Source organism: Parasteatoda tepidariorum, chromosome 9 (genome assembly GCF_982258835.1).
Source record: "Parasteatoda tepidariorum strain Cologne lab strain chromosome 9, Ptep-v5.0, whole genome shotgun sequence".
Classification (NCBI taxonomy): Eukaryota; Metazoa; Arthropoda; class Arachnida; order Araneae; family Theridiidae; genus Parasteatoda; species Parasteatoda tepidariorum.
The window spans coordinates 94243327-94259477 of NC_141763.1; the positions used below are offsets into that span (position 1 = coordinate 94243327).

The 16151-nt window shown below is 28.7% G+C and overlaps 1 protein-coding gene across 1 annotated transcript in view; it reads left to right on the top strand.

The window, feature by feature from the left end:
• LOC107457216 (uncharacterized) overlaps window positions 1-16151 on the top strand; it is a 106454-nt gene that overhangs the window by 34674 nt on the left and 55629 nt on the right. Inside the window, exon 2 of the mRNA XM_043047809.3 lies at window positions 628-873. Coding sequence (XP_042903743.1) covers window positions 628-873 — 246 coding nt within the window. The remainder of the gene's footprint in view (window positions 1-627; window positions 874-16151) is intronic.

Below are 16151 nucleotides of genomic sequence, written 5' to 3' on the forward strand. Positions count from 1 at the left end.
GTTATTTATTCGAAGTTCTATCTTTAAATTTGTTTATCTTAATTCAGGTTTTTTCAAGTTCTTCAAATTAACTTATAAATCTACTAAAATTAAAACTTGGTAATTTGTTTGAATACAGCATGTTGCTTAAACTCATAATAGAACTTGAATATTGGTAACTACTTTATATATTAGGAAGGTCAAGATAATTTCTTATAAGCTTTTTTAATTTAAAAAGTGCTTTTTGTATTTATATTTCTTTGAGCGAGCATGGTTTCGAAAACAGCATAATTCACTGACTGTTAAGTTAGTTTTATGAAAAATTAAATTATAAAAGTGTTTTGCATAGTTTCACAAAAGTGTTTGAAATTAAACAATATCTGTACTTCTGCTAAATTTTTCAAAAACAAATTTAAAAATTAAAAATTTTAGTTACATTTCAGAGAAGATGCAGAAAGTCGAATAATAATGCTTTTTCAAGGAAATAAAAACTATCCAGTCACCTTAAAAAATAATGGAATACTTTAATTCAAAAAGCTATGCAACAAATAATAATCAAAATTAAAAACAAAACGTGTCAAAACGTGAAACGTATGAGACTATTTATTTAAAAAGCATTATGAATTAAAAGAGAAATGTTTTTTTCAGGAATTCCTGGAGGAGTTGGTGTGCCGACATTGACGGCGGCATCGTTGCGGCCATCCTTCCCACTTCTTGCCGATACCTTACCGACTTATTATTCGAGCTTGTGGTGCGGTTCTCCTCTTTCCCTCAAGGATCCCGCTCTACCCCTCTTTCCTCTTTTTCCCCACTACCTACCCTCATACGGATTCTCTTCTTCTCTTGATTCTTCTACTGCACCAACTACTGTTGAAAATTCACCAAATGCATCAGGTATGACCATTCTTTTATTTATCTATAAAGTTAAGATATCTTCTATTTCTTGATTGTTTTATTTATTTATAAAGTTCAGCTATCTTTTATTTCTGATTGCTTAATTTATCTATAAAGTTTTGCTATCTTTTATTTCTGATTTGTTTTATTTATCCATAAAGTTCAGCTATCTTTTGTTTCTTTATTGTTTAATTTATCTATAAAGTTTAGCTACCTTTTATTTCTGTATTGTTTTATTTATCTATAAAGTTAAGCTATCGTATACCTTTGATTGTTTATTTATCCATTAAGTTTAGCTTTATTTTATTTCTGATTGTCTCATTTATCTATAAAGTTTAGCTACCTTTTACTTCTGATTTGTTTTATTCATCCATAAAGTTCAGATATCTTTTATTTCTGTATTGTTTTAGTTATCTATAAAGTTTTGATATCTTTATTTCTGATTGTTTCATCTATCTATAAAGTTAAGCTACCTTTTATTTCTGTATTGTTTTATTTATCTATAAAGTTAAGCTATCGTATACCTTTGATTGTTTATTTATCCATTAAGTTTAGCTTTATTTTATTTCTGATTGTCTCATTTATCTATAAAGTTTAGCTATCTTTTACTTCTGATTTGTTTTATTTATCCATAAAGTTCAGATATCTTTTATTTCTTTATTGTTTCATTTATCTATAAAGTTCAGCTATCTTTTATTTCTGATTGTTTCCTTTATCTATAAAATTAAGCTATCGTATACCTTTGATTGTTTATTTATCCATTAAGTTTAGCTTTATTTTATTTCTGATTGTCTCATTTATCTATAAAGTTTAGCTACCTTTTACTTCTGATTTGTTTTATTCATCCATAAAGTTCAGATATCTTTTATTTCTGTATTGTTTTAGTTATCTATAAAGTTTTGCTATCTTTATTTCTGATTGTTTCATCTATCTATAAAGTTAAGCTACCTTTTATTTCTGTATTGTTTTATTTATATATAAAGTTAAGCTATCGTATACCTTTGATTGTTTATTTATCCATTAAGTTTAGCTTTATTTTATTTCTGATTGTCTCATTTATCTATAAAGTTTAGCTATCTTTTACTTCTGATTTGTTTTATTTATCCATAAAGTTCAGATATCTTTTATTTCTTTATTATTTCATTTATCTATAAAGTTTAGCTATCTTTTATTTCTGATTGTTTCCTTTATCTATAAAATTAAGCTACCTTTTATTTATCGATGCAGTTCATCTATCGTTTATTTCTGTTTATTTATTTTTCTATAAAGCTCAGCTAGCGTTTAATTCTGATTGCTTTATTATACACGTGAAAGGGAATGTATTTTTTTTTGTTCCTGATCGTTTTTCTTATCTTTTCTTTATTTTTTAATATTTGAAATCCATCATCGGTGAGTTTTTAATCCTAACGTAGCTCAAAATGCATGTTTAAAAAATGGACATAGAATTAGAGTTCGTTTTACAAACTTCTCTTATTAAAATTGTATTTTTTTCTTCTTAAAGAAATAAATTAATCAATTCAAAAAAGAAATAAAAAGATAGTAGCCCAATGAAGTCTATTTACTTAAATCGCATTTTTTCCTATTTTTTTTTTTAAAAAATTAGTCTTTTTTGAACAGATATTAAAAGCAAATAGTTCACAATGTTGTCATGGGTGCTAAAAATTTGCAATAGTGTGGTTGCTAAATTGATGTTGCATGATTTTATATTTTTTAAAACATTTCTATTGTTTAATGATTCCATTATGAAGGGATTGCTAGAAAAGTTGCATCCGTAATATACCCGGTCACAGTGAGCCAAAGTCTGGCCTTTTGATCCGTAATGATTATGCTTAATGTTTAAAAAGAAAGGTAAATTAAGTTCGAAATTCCTCGTTTAGTTGCTTAATCTGGGTTGAATATTGAAAAAAAAAGCATTTTTTGCTGAGTCCATTTTCTTAAACGTACATATTAAGCTTTGCTCATTTTCATAAACACACATATTAAGCTGCAGTAATTTTTCTAAACACGCATATTAGTGTCCATTTTCATAAACACGCATATTAAGCTGTGTCATTTTTTTAAGCACGCAGACTAAGCTGCGTCCATTTTCATAAACACGCTTATTAAGCTGCGTCCATTTTTATAAACACGCATATAAGGCTGTGTCCATTTTCATAAACGCGAATATTAAGATGTGTCCCTTTTTCGTAAGCACGTATATTAAGCTGCGTCAATTTTCTTAAACACGCATATTAAGCTCTGTACAAAATGAAAAATTCCCCGACGACGTGTTTATCATTGGTACCTGATTGAAATTTTCTTTTCATGACACACTCAAGGTATAGTTATCATTTTTGCCTTACTGTTTTATTTGTAATATTTATATATATTTTCAGTCATTATTTCATTCTGATTGTTTTTGACACATATTATAAATAAAGCAGTTAAATTTTTTTAAAGCATTTTCCGTACAGCGAAGAAATGTTACGGAATGAGTTGGAAATATGCGTATAAAATTTCATATTTATCAATGCATAAGGCTTCCCGATTCTACTGCAAGTTCTGAATTTTGGATTGGCTTTAAAAGTAAAAAAAAATGTATCTAAAAGGATAGGTTTTGGACAGTTTTATGTTTATTTTGCCTATTTGAATTCGAAAATGAAAGCGGAAGTTACTTAAAAACTATCTGAAATTTTATAAGCTGGCATTTTTCTTATTTATTTATTTAGCAGTTCACGATAGCAAAAATATTCTTATTCTTTTTTCTTTGACTAATCTATATGGATATAATCATATATGGCAGTACTTTTACTTTCGTTACTTGTACCGCCGGTACAAGTAAAAAGTACGTACTTTTACCTGTACTTCATTACTTTTTAAATTTAGTACTTTTACTTGTACTTTCGTTACTTTTTTAGGGAAAAAGTACAAGTATTTGTAACGGAAATATCGCATGAAATCGTTACTTTTTTCTAAAACTCGGTAAGCTTTCTAAAAAAAAAAAAAAAAAAAAAAAAAAATTAAATTAAAAAAAATGCTTATGTTTTCTTAATTTATAAAATTAATGTGCAATATATATGCATTCACAGCTAACTTCGTGCTCAAATACCTTCTGTTTCAACTTATACTGCACATTCAATTATTTTTTACTAGCTCAAAGATCATAAAGCTATCTATGCTTTGTTTCTGTTTGTGCTTTTAAAACGTGTCTCTAAAGAGAAAAACAATTTTAAATCAATGGAAATTTGAATAAATAAAAATAATAAACTAAAAATTAAAATCAATGGATAAAATTTCTTTTCCGTGCAAATCCATAAAAAGTTTGATATTAAAATTATATTTGATTTTAAAATTATATTATACGATTGTATTATAAAATAATATTACACGATTATATTATAAAATTATATTATAATATTCTTCCAAATTTAAAAATAAATTAATATCCATAACTTTCAAAATTAAAAATTATTAAATAAATAACAAAAATTTTGGAAAAACATTAAAGAACATAAGAATATTATTCAATAAAATTTTAGGTTACTTTGAATTTTCGATTTCCTAGAAATGTACTTTTAAATCGTTACTTTTTTTGCTTAGTACTTGTACTTTTACTTGTACTTTTTACTCGTTACTTTTTAAAATAAGAACTTTTTACTTTTTACTCGTTACTTTTTTTAAAAATACTTGTACTTTTACTCGTTACTTTTTAAAAGTAACGTTGCCATATATGGATATAATTATCCGTTACTCCCATACAATTATTCCTTTTTTTTTTTTTTGTTGCACGCAGGTATGGTTTTTGTTTCTTCTTTTTTGTTATCCATTTTACTCTAACTCTTTTCTCCAGCTGTTGAATATTAATATTTTTTTTTTGTTATTTAACTCGAAAAAAAGAACTTGGTCCTCATAAGATTTTTTTTTAATTTGATAATTTGTTCACAAAAGATTTTGTCCACGTACCTTTAAGTCTAAGGGATATTTTATTCCTGAGATAATTTTTTCCCCACAATATTTTATTAACATGTGATTTTAACCACTTGATTTATTCCATGCAATTTTTATTTCTTTAAACATTATTTAGTGACTATAAGCTTTTGTCAAAATATATAGAGATCACGTAATATATCGAGCTAAATTATGAACTAAGTATAACATAGAAGTGCGTACATTTTCAATAATTTCATTTAAAAATTATATTTCTTTTAAAATAATTTTAAAATAAAAACGCCTATTAAACAAACCTATTAAATAAAAACACCTACTGGAAATTTTTCCGTATAACAAGTAATATTTATGCGAAAAAACAAACAAACGCGTAAGATATTCCACAAAATGATAAAGTCATTACACTCGAAAGAATAAAATTATCAAATTACGAAACTAATTACTTTCGTTTGCGTTATTTTTAACATTGTCACTAATTTTTTGTATTTTTTACGAACAAAACACGGCTAGTGATATTAATAAATAATGAATTCCAAAGCTCTCGAATAAATTTTTTTGGAACTGGAGGAAAAAAAAAACTTATCAGAATTCACCAAACATAACAATTTTTAAAAGATTATACTCATAAGCAAACATCAAAGAAAAACACCTTTCGCAACAAGTTGGCGTCTGAAAAACTGCATCTTTTGCGAACAAATCAGAAGAAAATTAAAGCCGTGATTAAAGAACAGGAAAAGCGGAATTTCTTCCGAATAACATTTTTCAGTTTTTTTTCCTATTTTTTTTCTCTTTCTTATTACAATTCAAATGAGTGAAAGGGGAAAAGTTGAAATCCAAATGGCGCAAAGTGAATATAAATAATCGTAATAACCCCAAGAGACTTTTCCCGCTTCTTTTTAGCCGGGAGCCAAATTGTCGCCGAAATCATCGCCAATTCTCTAGAGAATGAAGAAAATAATCTCCTAGTTTGCATATAATAATCCAATTCTCCTAGCTTCTGTGTTTCACAGGCTAGAGATGCAATTTAAAGGTTATGACGATGAAAAATATTGCCAAGAGAAACAAAAAAAAATACAAAAAAATTCATGCATTAAAGAAAGGAAAATGATTCTTTAAAGAAAATGAATCAAGAAAATGATATAAAAAAACGTGCTAGAAACATGCATTTTAACATAAACGAAGAGAAAATCACGATGTTTAAATTTGAAAATGAAATTAAGAGATTGTTTGTTTTTGTTTTCATACTTTAATTTGGATAAAAAAGGATAATTGTCCCTAGAAACTGCTAATATCAATTAGTATTAATTTTATGATCGTAGAAAGCATAGATAAATGTTTCTTTAAATACGATTGCCTATATATATATTGTTTTGAATCTCTCTAAAGAATTATTGGAATTAAATAAGCATTTTCAGCGAATATTTTTTAAGCATGTAGTTAGAAATAAATAATTAGCTATTGCTATTTAATTGAATTATGTTTTAGAGCAAATTAATATTCTTTAGTAAACATATTATTTTCTTTTCAAATTACTTTGATCAGATAAATTATATTAAAAATTACAATACATGTCTTAATTACAATATTGTTTTCTTTTTAAACATTTAATTCATTTAAAATTCACTGTCGTTCTATAGGGTAAAGATAAAGTTTACAAATAATTAACTATCACAAACTTACGAGCTGTTAAAGCTTATTTATTAAGCTGAAAGCAATGAAATAGTTTAACCTGTTGCATTTATCAAATGGTTTTTGCTAACATTAGATTTTAGAAGTATTATTTAATATAGTTTGTAAAACTTATTCTAATAGCTGAAATAAAACATTTTCTTTTAAAATAAAAATAACAACAAATTGGTATGAATTGTTTTAATCTTAGCGAACAAAAAGCCAGTATCCTTTGGCCAAGGTTTCAATATCAAGTGAAATTGAGCATTTTAGCAGAACAAACTTTTCATTTATTTACTTTTTTTCACCAATAAAATGGAATAAAATAGCAAAAAACGATCATAAATATTTTAGAAATTCACTCAATCACTAAAAGCGTATTTGTAAATGATAGTATATCCATATCTGCCAACTTTTGATCCGTTCCATTATGTTTTTTTCCCCAGTAGTCGAAAAATTGAATTAAAATTTCAATTGTAAGCAAAAAAATATGTTACATTTTAAAAACTTCAGCTGACAACCATGGTAGTAACGCACATTAATCTATATGCTTATTTTTTTTTAAGAATAGTGGTGATCAAAATCATTTAAAAAATAAGTTTATAAAAGAAAAAATAGTATTTATTTACTACCACTTTGAATATAAAACTAAAATTTTACGCCAAATGAGTAAAAGTTGGCAGGTATGCATAGCTGTAAATGAGGCAGCTAATCGAATGCATGCATAACGCGCGAAATAAAATGCAAACACCTTATTGACTTACGATCTAATGATTGGATTTTTCTGTTCTAAGCCGCACTCTTACTGATTCGAGAATCTTTATTTACTAAAATATTTTTGCAGACGATATTTTAAATAAGTTAGATAATTTATAAATAAGTAATAAGAGGCTATATATTTTATAAATTATAAATAATAAGAGGCTCTAATTTATAAATAAATTAGAGTCTCTTCACAACAATATTCCATTTTTCATATGTTACTATTGCCGTAGATTTATCAAAAGTAAACAAATCAAAATAATTATAAAACACGTTTATCTAAATATAATTTTACATATTCTTAAGGTTCAAGTCTCAGCATTGATACCGCAATATTTCTTGTATTCCCTTCAACACATGAAGAGTTTCCAATGTTCAGCACTGCCAAATTTAGGTCAAATTTGTGTCTGCCAAAGCCTAGCTCCCATGTTCAGCCAAATTTCCTTTTTTTAAATTTTGAAACCATGCTAGTTGTAAATGGTTGAGAAAACGTACAGTTTTGCATTCATGGTTCTATAACCACACTAGTTGAAAGCGATTTCATAACCGTTATGGAAAATAATTTTCCTTGCCGTTAACTTTACTGTTAATCGATTATACAGAATGTTGCCACTTATTTTACAGTAATTTTAGAATGAAAATTCTAACAGTGTAGGAAAACTCACGATTGGTGAAGGAATCGTGCAATATATTTCTTTCGTTTTGGTTTTTTGATAACACATTTTCAGTATTTGAAATATTATGGTTTACTTACGGTTTAACTGAAATCCCTTTTTTAAACCTTAAATTTTATAATACCTAAAGGAGGTGTAGCAGAATTTCTCATCAAAAGTTTCTCCATCAATATAGCGTTCTCATGAATCAAACAATAACTGAAGATTAATTTTGAATTTTACAGTAATTTTTTTATTCCTTCGTTCTATTATACAAACACGCGTTGCTTAATTTCATATTTTGTAAAGGTACTGGTACTTTAATTTACGTCGCCCTAGAGAGGCAAAATTGATTTTTGGGGATGATCTGAGAAGACATCCCTGAGGATGCTCCGGTGATAATATTCATACGTCACTAAAAGGTGGAGCTTTTCACAACCTCTATCAGCTGATCATAATTTTGACCTGATCCAGAGTACGATCCATCTCCGATCCAGTACCCCCAGAGCTATTAATTTGTTGCAGGAACTTAGAGGTCTTTATGACCTCTACAGATTTATAGTGCACCAGTCACCTACAACCGGGGGGAGTCGAACTCACAACCTCTCGGACGTGACTCCAACGCCCTTTCAGCTAGGCTATTCGAGCCCTATTCTGTAAAGCAAGGGATACCTGTAATATATTGAAATTGGGAACATTAAATTTTAACGTAACTGTAATAATTTCAAGAGATTTTGTTGTCAATTATTTCTCTAGTTGTAATAGAAAACTATAATGGAAACCTTCATATGTATTTAAATAGATTACTTTCGCAAACTGAAATAAGAAATTGAAATATTTAAATAATGTTTCCCGATTTAACAAAAATGCAATCTTCGTTATTTTAAAATATATTACCGCATATATAGTTTTGTTAAATCAAAACAATTTTAATCCACAATAATCCTTTTCAAGAAATGATGTACATGAATGTACGTCAAATCGAAATAAACTTCAATAAAATTTTTTTTAAAGAAAAAAAAAACAACCTTATAAATGTCATGATCATTTTAGAAGAGAGTCAAAATAATACATTGTATGCATATTTAAATTTCATTATTAACTTTTCCTGACATTTTTAAACACGATTCGAATTTTGCTCAAAAATTATTAAGCCTTATTCAAATGCAAAAATATCATTTCTATTCCGTTTTATTTGCATATGGTTTAATCCCGTTGTTTTTTTTTAAAAGTCGAATCGCATTGAGGGAATTTTTAAAAAAATTAAATTTGATTAGGATACGTTCCCCCGAAATACTTCATCAATTTCAGTTCTTCTTTTGTAAAGTCAGTGAATGAAGAAGCTCCCTTCATCTCAAAATTCAACGTCGAATCATGGAGACGCGCTGATTTCTGGGAATCAACGAAGTTAAATTTAGTAATTAACCCGCTCAATCTGGCAACAAGAAAGGGAAAAATTGTACTTCGTATAGATTCAATTTAGAGTAAACTTAATTCCATTCTCCTTTTCTACTTAACAAGATACAAACAGACTACTGATTAGAATATCAAATTGCTTCCTATACTCGGCTTTGATCCAATAAGCGCGCGCTCTCTGTCTCCAGAAAAGCTAACGGATTAAAGCTCCATCTTGATTTTTACTTTCTTTACGTTGGCAACACTAACGATGCGTCAAAGCGATTGCTTAAAATGCAGACGATTTTTAATTTCAGTGCGGATGATTTTTGCTGGGAAGTTGTGTTTGATCCAATTATTGCCGCTTTAATTTGTTTAAAATTTCCTGATTGCTCGAAGCTTCTCCGTAAGGTTTTTGTTCTTTTTAGATTCATCATGAAAACGATAAAATAATTGAGAGAAATGAACAATAGCTAAACGAATAAAAATATGAGTTTTTAGTGCATTTGAAACCTAAAACGGTGAAACGCTAGTTTTTGAATATTTTCAGGTGCTGGGAGACTTTGTCCCCTGCTCACTTCGCTCACCAACCCCGTGATTGCTTTTTATTCGTAATTTATTTTTAAAAGACGATACCTTTAAAAAAAATATCAACTTGTGATTAAATCTATGTATTTGTTGATAAATCTATTTGTTGGTTTATAATTGTTATAATTTTAAGTTAGAACATTTGTTAATATATAATGATATGATTGATTGCATGGATTTGAGAAAAAATAATCCTGGATATTTGCTCCTTCTTCAACGGATTTCTTCCTGTACAAAATTTTTATCAAAGCATTACATAAAATTTAAAATATTCACTGTGTAAGGAATCACCCTACATTTCTGGAATGTCCATTCTAAAATTATGGTAAAATAACCGACAGCAGTTTGTTAATTAAACGTGAAGTTACGATACGGAGCATTTTTTACCTTTACGGTTTTGAAACCTTTTGCAACTAGTATAATTAAAAAAAAACTTAATACAAAACAATACGGTATTTTAACCACTTGTAACTAACTAGCATCGTTTCAAAAATGTAAAAAACTGAACATTGGAGATAGTTTAGCACCTTTATGCTGCTGTCATCTATTCGTGAATGAGAGTATCGTATTCTAATAGTCCAGGGTCGCAAATTGGGGAGTTATAGTTATTTAACTGTTTTGTTTGCAAATGGTAAAATAACAATTAAATAAATTGTTATTTAGCCATTTTTTCCTAACGAAGTATCAACGAATTTGTTAGACGCTTATTTCTTTAATTTATTTTATTTCCGAAGAAAACAGGAATTCCTGTTTAACCGATTCAAGCATTCCCTTATAATGCACTAACATAATATATGTTATTATTATTTTTAACCAAAATTCATAGCTATGCACTTTTGTTACAAACATCGACAAAAAAATTCCAACTTTTATTTGAATAACTGCAACAATTAAACTTGAATCCGCAATAAAACTACTCCCATCTCAACTGTTCGATATAAACGCATGAAACAACATTAATTAAATAGCAGTTCGGATATGACCACTAAAGAAAAGTTCACTACAACCAAGTGTTCACTATATCCGGATTTAGACTGTATTTATGTTTGGGATGTACTTTTTGCATTACACCAGCCACTATTTCTTCGAATCCACCAAAATAGATATAGAAGAAATAGAAGCAACAGACCAAACGATATTAAATAAACAAAAGGCAGACAACTAAACTCTCAAGGGAAAGCTAAAATAACGCCAGCTTTCCCCAAATTCGAATATCATCCATCGTGAATGCCGGTGATTGATGAAAATGATAGAAATCATCATCATTGCCCTAACAGTTTTCCCAATTACAATTTAGGGTTTCTATTGATAGGGATGGAGCTTAATGTCAGGGTCTGTCATTCCCAATGATGAAAGGGGTCCTCTCGGAACAGATAAAATGACGGGGTTAAGCTTTTTGGGTCTTCACGGTTCGTTTTCGGGATCGGTATGCATTTCCACAGACTTGAAAGGGTTGTCGGGGTAGATGAATGAAGAAGGGGTGATTTTTAGTGGTTTTCATTGGATATCAAATGATAGATAATGTGCCTACAGGAAATGAAAAATAGATTCCGATGTGAAACATTGCGCAGAAATTTTCAAAACATTCTTAAATCTATCGAATGGCTAATTATGATATTATGGATACTTATGATTTTATTTTTAAAGGACAATGATTAAGGCTACCACTTCCGGTTGAAGAATCCCCTTACTTAAGTTATGGTGCACCATTTTTTAAAAATATTAATTATGCGCACAAGCAGGAAATTTTTTCCATTAGAAGATGAATTATTTTAATTAATCTGCTGAAAGTATTTTTTTAAAGAAGGTTATATATTGCAATTGAAAAGGCCGAGCCGCGATGGCTCAGGAGATAGAGCGTTCGCCTTCCAATGAGACGAACCGGGTTCGAATCCCCGTCAATACGAATTCCGCATCCGGCTTGCATCGACCACAGTGCTGATTTGAAGTATCCTTAGTGGTAGACGGATCATGGGTTAGAGTTCCCTTGCCGTCAGGCTAACCGTGGGAGGTTCTCGAGGTCTTCCTCTCCATGTAACGCAAGTGCGGGTAAGCTCCATCAAAAAGTCCTCCACGAAGGTAAATTTCTCCCAATACTCGATCCAGGAGTTCCCTTGTCTTCTGGATTAGGTTCAAAATGACAAGGTAGTAACAGTAATAGACAAGGTAATAGACATTAGTTGTCCTAAACCCATAAAATTGGGTCGGCTGTTCAACGACGGTTATAAAATAAAATAAAATTGAAAAGGTCATTCAAGTACTGTACAAAATATTATTACGCTTTTAAAAGTATTTACCATGCGCGTAACCAAGAAATTCTTTCTATTAAAAGATGTATTCTTTTAATTAATCTGAAGAAAGTTTTTTTTCAAAAACAGTTTATGATAACAATTGAAAAGGCTATTCAAGTACTGTACAAAATATTAATACGATTTTAAAAATCTTAACTATGCGCACAAGCTGGGAATTTTTTCTATTAAAAGATGTATTCTCTTAATTAATCTAAAGAAAGTTTCTTTCTAATAAAGGTTATGATTAGGATTGAAAAAACTATTCAAGTACTGTACAAAAATCATGTAAAAAGCATAAAAAATGTAACTTTATTTGTGCACTTTTCGAACAACTTAAGAGTAACTTTGGACAAAATATCTTTTTAAATTAGTCCAAATATTATTAAAAAAAGTACATGTATTCACAAATATTTTTTTTGAAGAGAAAATTTTGAGCACAAAATGGTCCGTTTGTGTTCAAAATTAAACTTTTGAAAATAAGAAATAAGTAAAAATCTAAAATTGTGTCACAAAGGACTTTTTTTAAAAGCAATAAAGTGCAATATTACTAATTTTGAAAATTAAAACTAATTTAGAATCTTTAATGTTGTGAAATAAAATTGAAAATTAGACATTTTGGGCAAAAATAGAATGGCGACAACGATTGCAATTAACTAGAATTGAACAAAATGTGCAAAAAAAAGCAAACATAACACCTTTTTCGAATAACTTTTAATCCACTTTTTGAGACTCAGCTTAGTGGTTTAAAAAGGGAATTTCAAATACGTTATAGTTAAATATAAATCAATCTAGTCACCGTATTAAAGTTAGGGCAAATTTGTATGATACTATGATGCCAACATGCTCGTAAATTTGCATCGGTGCATTTTAACAATTTTATAGTTGAGAATTCAAAACATATTTTTCCCCATACCTAAAAAAACAGGATAATACATTTTTTATTTATGTATGAATACTTAAAATAAAAACATGACTACACGCTTTCTTATACCTTCTCAAACTACGCTTTTTTTATATCTGATCATTTTAAATCATAAATCTGAAAGTTGTGATTTTGGTTATTATATTTCTTCGCCATATAATGCAGCAAAATCTCAACAGGGATTTATGCAAAGCTTTTACATGATTTGTGTCTCGGATACGATAGGCTATATGTTGCATAAAAAATGAAAATTCCCTAGCTTTTTCCCCCCGATAGGGATTTTGGGTAGGGCATAAACTCTTTATACTTTATGGAAATCTGTGTTTCTCAAACATCGCATTTAAAATACCCTCTTTGGTTGGAAAATATTTTGACAAAGTGAAGGTATTTTTTTAAAGTAACAGATATTTTATAAGGATAGTTTCTTACGAGTCAATATGTCAATTTTATTTCAGAGAAATATATTTTATTTTGGAAAATAATTTTTCTATTTTTTTAGAGATTGGAGGATCGATTTCTAAAGTATACTGGAAAGTATGACATCTGTTAGATTTTTAATTGGGAAAGGGACAGTAATAAGCATAATTCATTATCTAAGCAGTTTTTTCTGAACTTAAATATCTATATTATATAAAACGCTAATACGTACGTATGTATGTATCAATAAAGCCGATGATATTTCTTTTCTCGCGCTGGCAACAGTTTTCATTTTTAATTGATTGGATTCGGCGCGCAAGAGCACGTAGTGAGCAACCAGATAACAATAACCAGAGTGAGCATTATCAGGTTGTTCAATTCAGATTCATGCACTAAAAACATGACAATATTTAATTTAAACTCAATTAGGAATTAATTAATTAATTGAAGTGAGAATGCTTTAAAAGGCCGCTGTTGAATTGATACTTTTCTACTGGGAGCTACCTAAACGTCTAAAAAACGTTTAAGTGTTTGTATTGAATTTTTTTATATTTCACGTTTATTTATGCATTGAATTTTCACGCTTTAAAATGCAGAATATTAGTGAAGCAATATTTGATAATTTATTTTGCTAATATGTTTCTTATTTAGCTAATGTTTTGATTTTTTCACCATGTACAATCTAAATAGCTAATATACTTTTTTAAAAGCCAATAAGAACATTGGTAGAATTCTTCTACATAAGTACAATACTATGTTTTTGATGATAAAATACTATGTCTTTGATGATAATATATTATGTCTTTGTGCTAGAACATTGTGTTCATTGGTAAGCGAGGGCAGCGAGCCATGGTTCACGGCGTGAACCACATAGGATTGCGTAGCAATTCTCGGGGGATGTCGAGCGTTAGCGAGCAGGGGGTGGAGCCTCCTAGTATATATTAATTCACTAAAGCGGTGATTAGAAAGATTCCTCCTCTAAACTCGTAATATTTCCTCTGATAAATTTGAATCTGTTTTAAAACAAAATTTCCTTAATGTGCAATTCTCAAAATAAAAAATTGACCATCCTTAATAACTTTTGATCTTAAAATTGGATCTTCACGTTCTAGGATTCATTCTTAATGATTGAAGGGTTTGAATCATCAATCACTTCTAATATGCTAATTAATTAGTGCAGACGATATTTCAAGTTACGAAATCAGACATTAAAACGTATTTCATCTGAACAAACACAGTTTTTTTCAACGAATTCAAATTTCTGACCCCCAAAATATAAGGGGTAATTGCAATCTGGGGAATATGGTCCCAATAGTTTGGTCAGGAGAGCGATCCTAAACTTGGACCTCTTAATGTTAATTTTACATTATTGTGTATTTCGCTACCTCTCGAGACATTTTTCATCCAATTAAAAAATTTCGTATGCAATTTTTATTTATCTAAAGATAACTTCATGCAAAAATAACTTTCAATAAATATTTATACTTTTTTATTATTTTATTTAATATTAGTCGAAAAATTTTTAACTGTAAAATATACAGCTTTTTAAATAACTTTAAAGAATATAATTTTGCATGGCAAAATATCAAACAGATCTTAAGAAATTGAATTTTTAAAATAAGTTTATTTTTGAGGTCACCCTCTCGAACCATCAAAATTAGGTTCCAGAACATGAAGTTATCATTAAATCAAAAGTTAATCAGGATGGTCCATTTATTATTTTACACACCGTACCTCTCCATATTAATAAACTGTAGGCGTCGCTGCTGTCGCTATTTTGGATTATCTACTTTGAGTTACATTTTGTTTTGCTATGCAAAAACTAAATGACTGAGATATTTGAAATTGCAATAGTATTTAAACAAAATTTTCAAAGAGTACGATGGAATAATAAAATTTACATTCGATATTTAGTCCGAAAATTATTTACTTTTAAACTTATAGTGAAAAATATTATTAGGTTTGCTGTGCAAGCTTCAAAAATGAAACTATTGAATGGAAACTTTACGTGCGGAAAGAACCATTTTTGTTGATTAAGTTAAAAATATTGCTTTTATTTTTTAAATTTTAGTTTGTTCAAATGAATTTTCAAATGTATGCTTTTTTCTGGGCATTTTCACTCTTTTTTTTATTTTACGTTAAACTTTATTTTGCTGTTAAAAAACTGTTAAAAACTAAGATTTAGAAACATAAAATTGGGTGTGTTGAAAATTGGACAAAGAGTACATTGGATTGAAAAAATATTATCCGTTTATTACCCTAGGAACAATTTTACCTTGTCCCTATTTGGGTTAAAAATTGGCTCAATATAGTTTCTTATTGTCTGAATAATAAATATAAAATATAGTATGAATCTGACAATTCTATTCAGGACCGATGATTGTAAAGTGACAGTAAAATATCTGGAATATAGGAAAATAATGGCCCTTTAAACTCTTGTTGACCCAAGATTCGTGATCATTGGTCCAATGACAGCCCAAGTTATTTTGCTGCTTGGGTAGTTTAAGGATTATCAACTGTTAAACTTTCAGTAAAAATAAACTATTAGGGTCGATCTACATCCTACTGAAAAGCAACAACAGAACTGAAGTTTGGCGTGCTCAAAAGATTGGTGATTGGATATTTCTCTTTACTTTATTTGCTTTAAAAATGGGC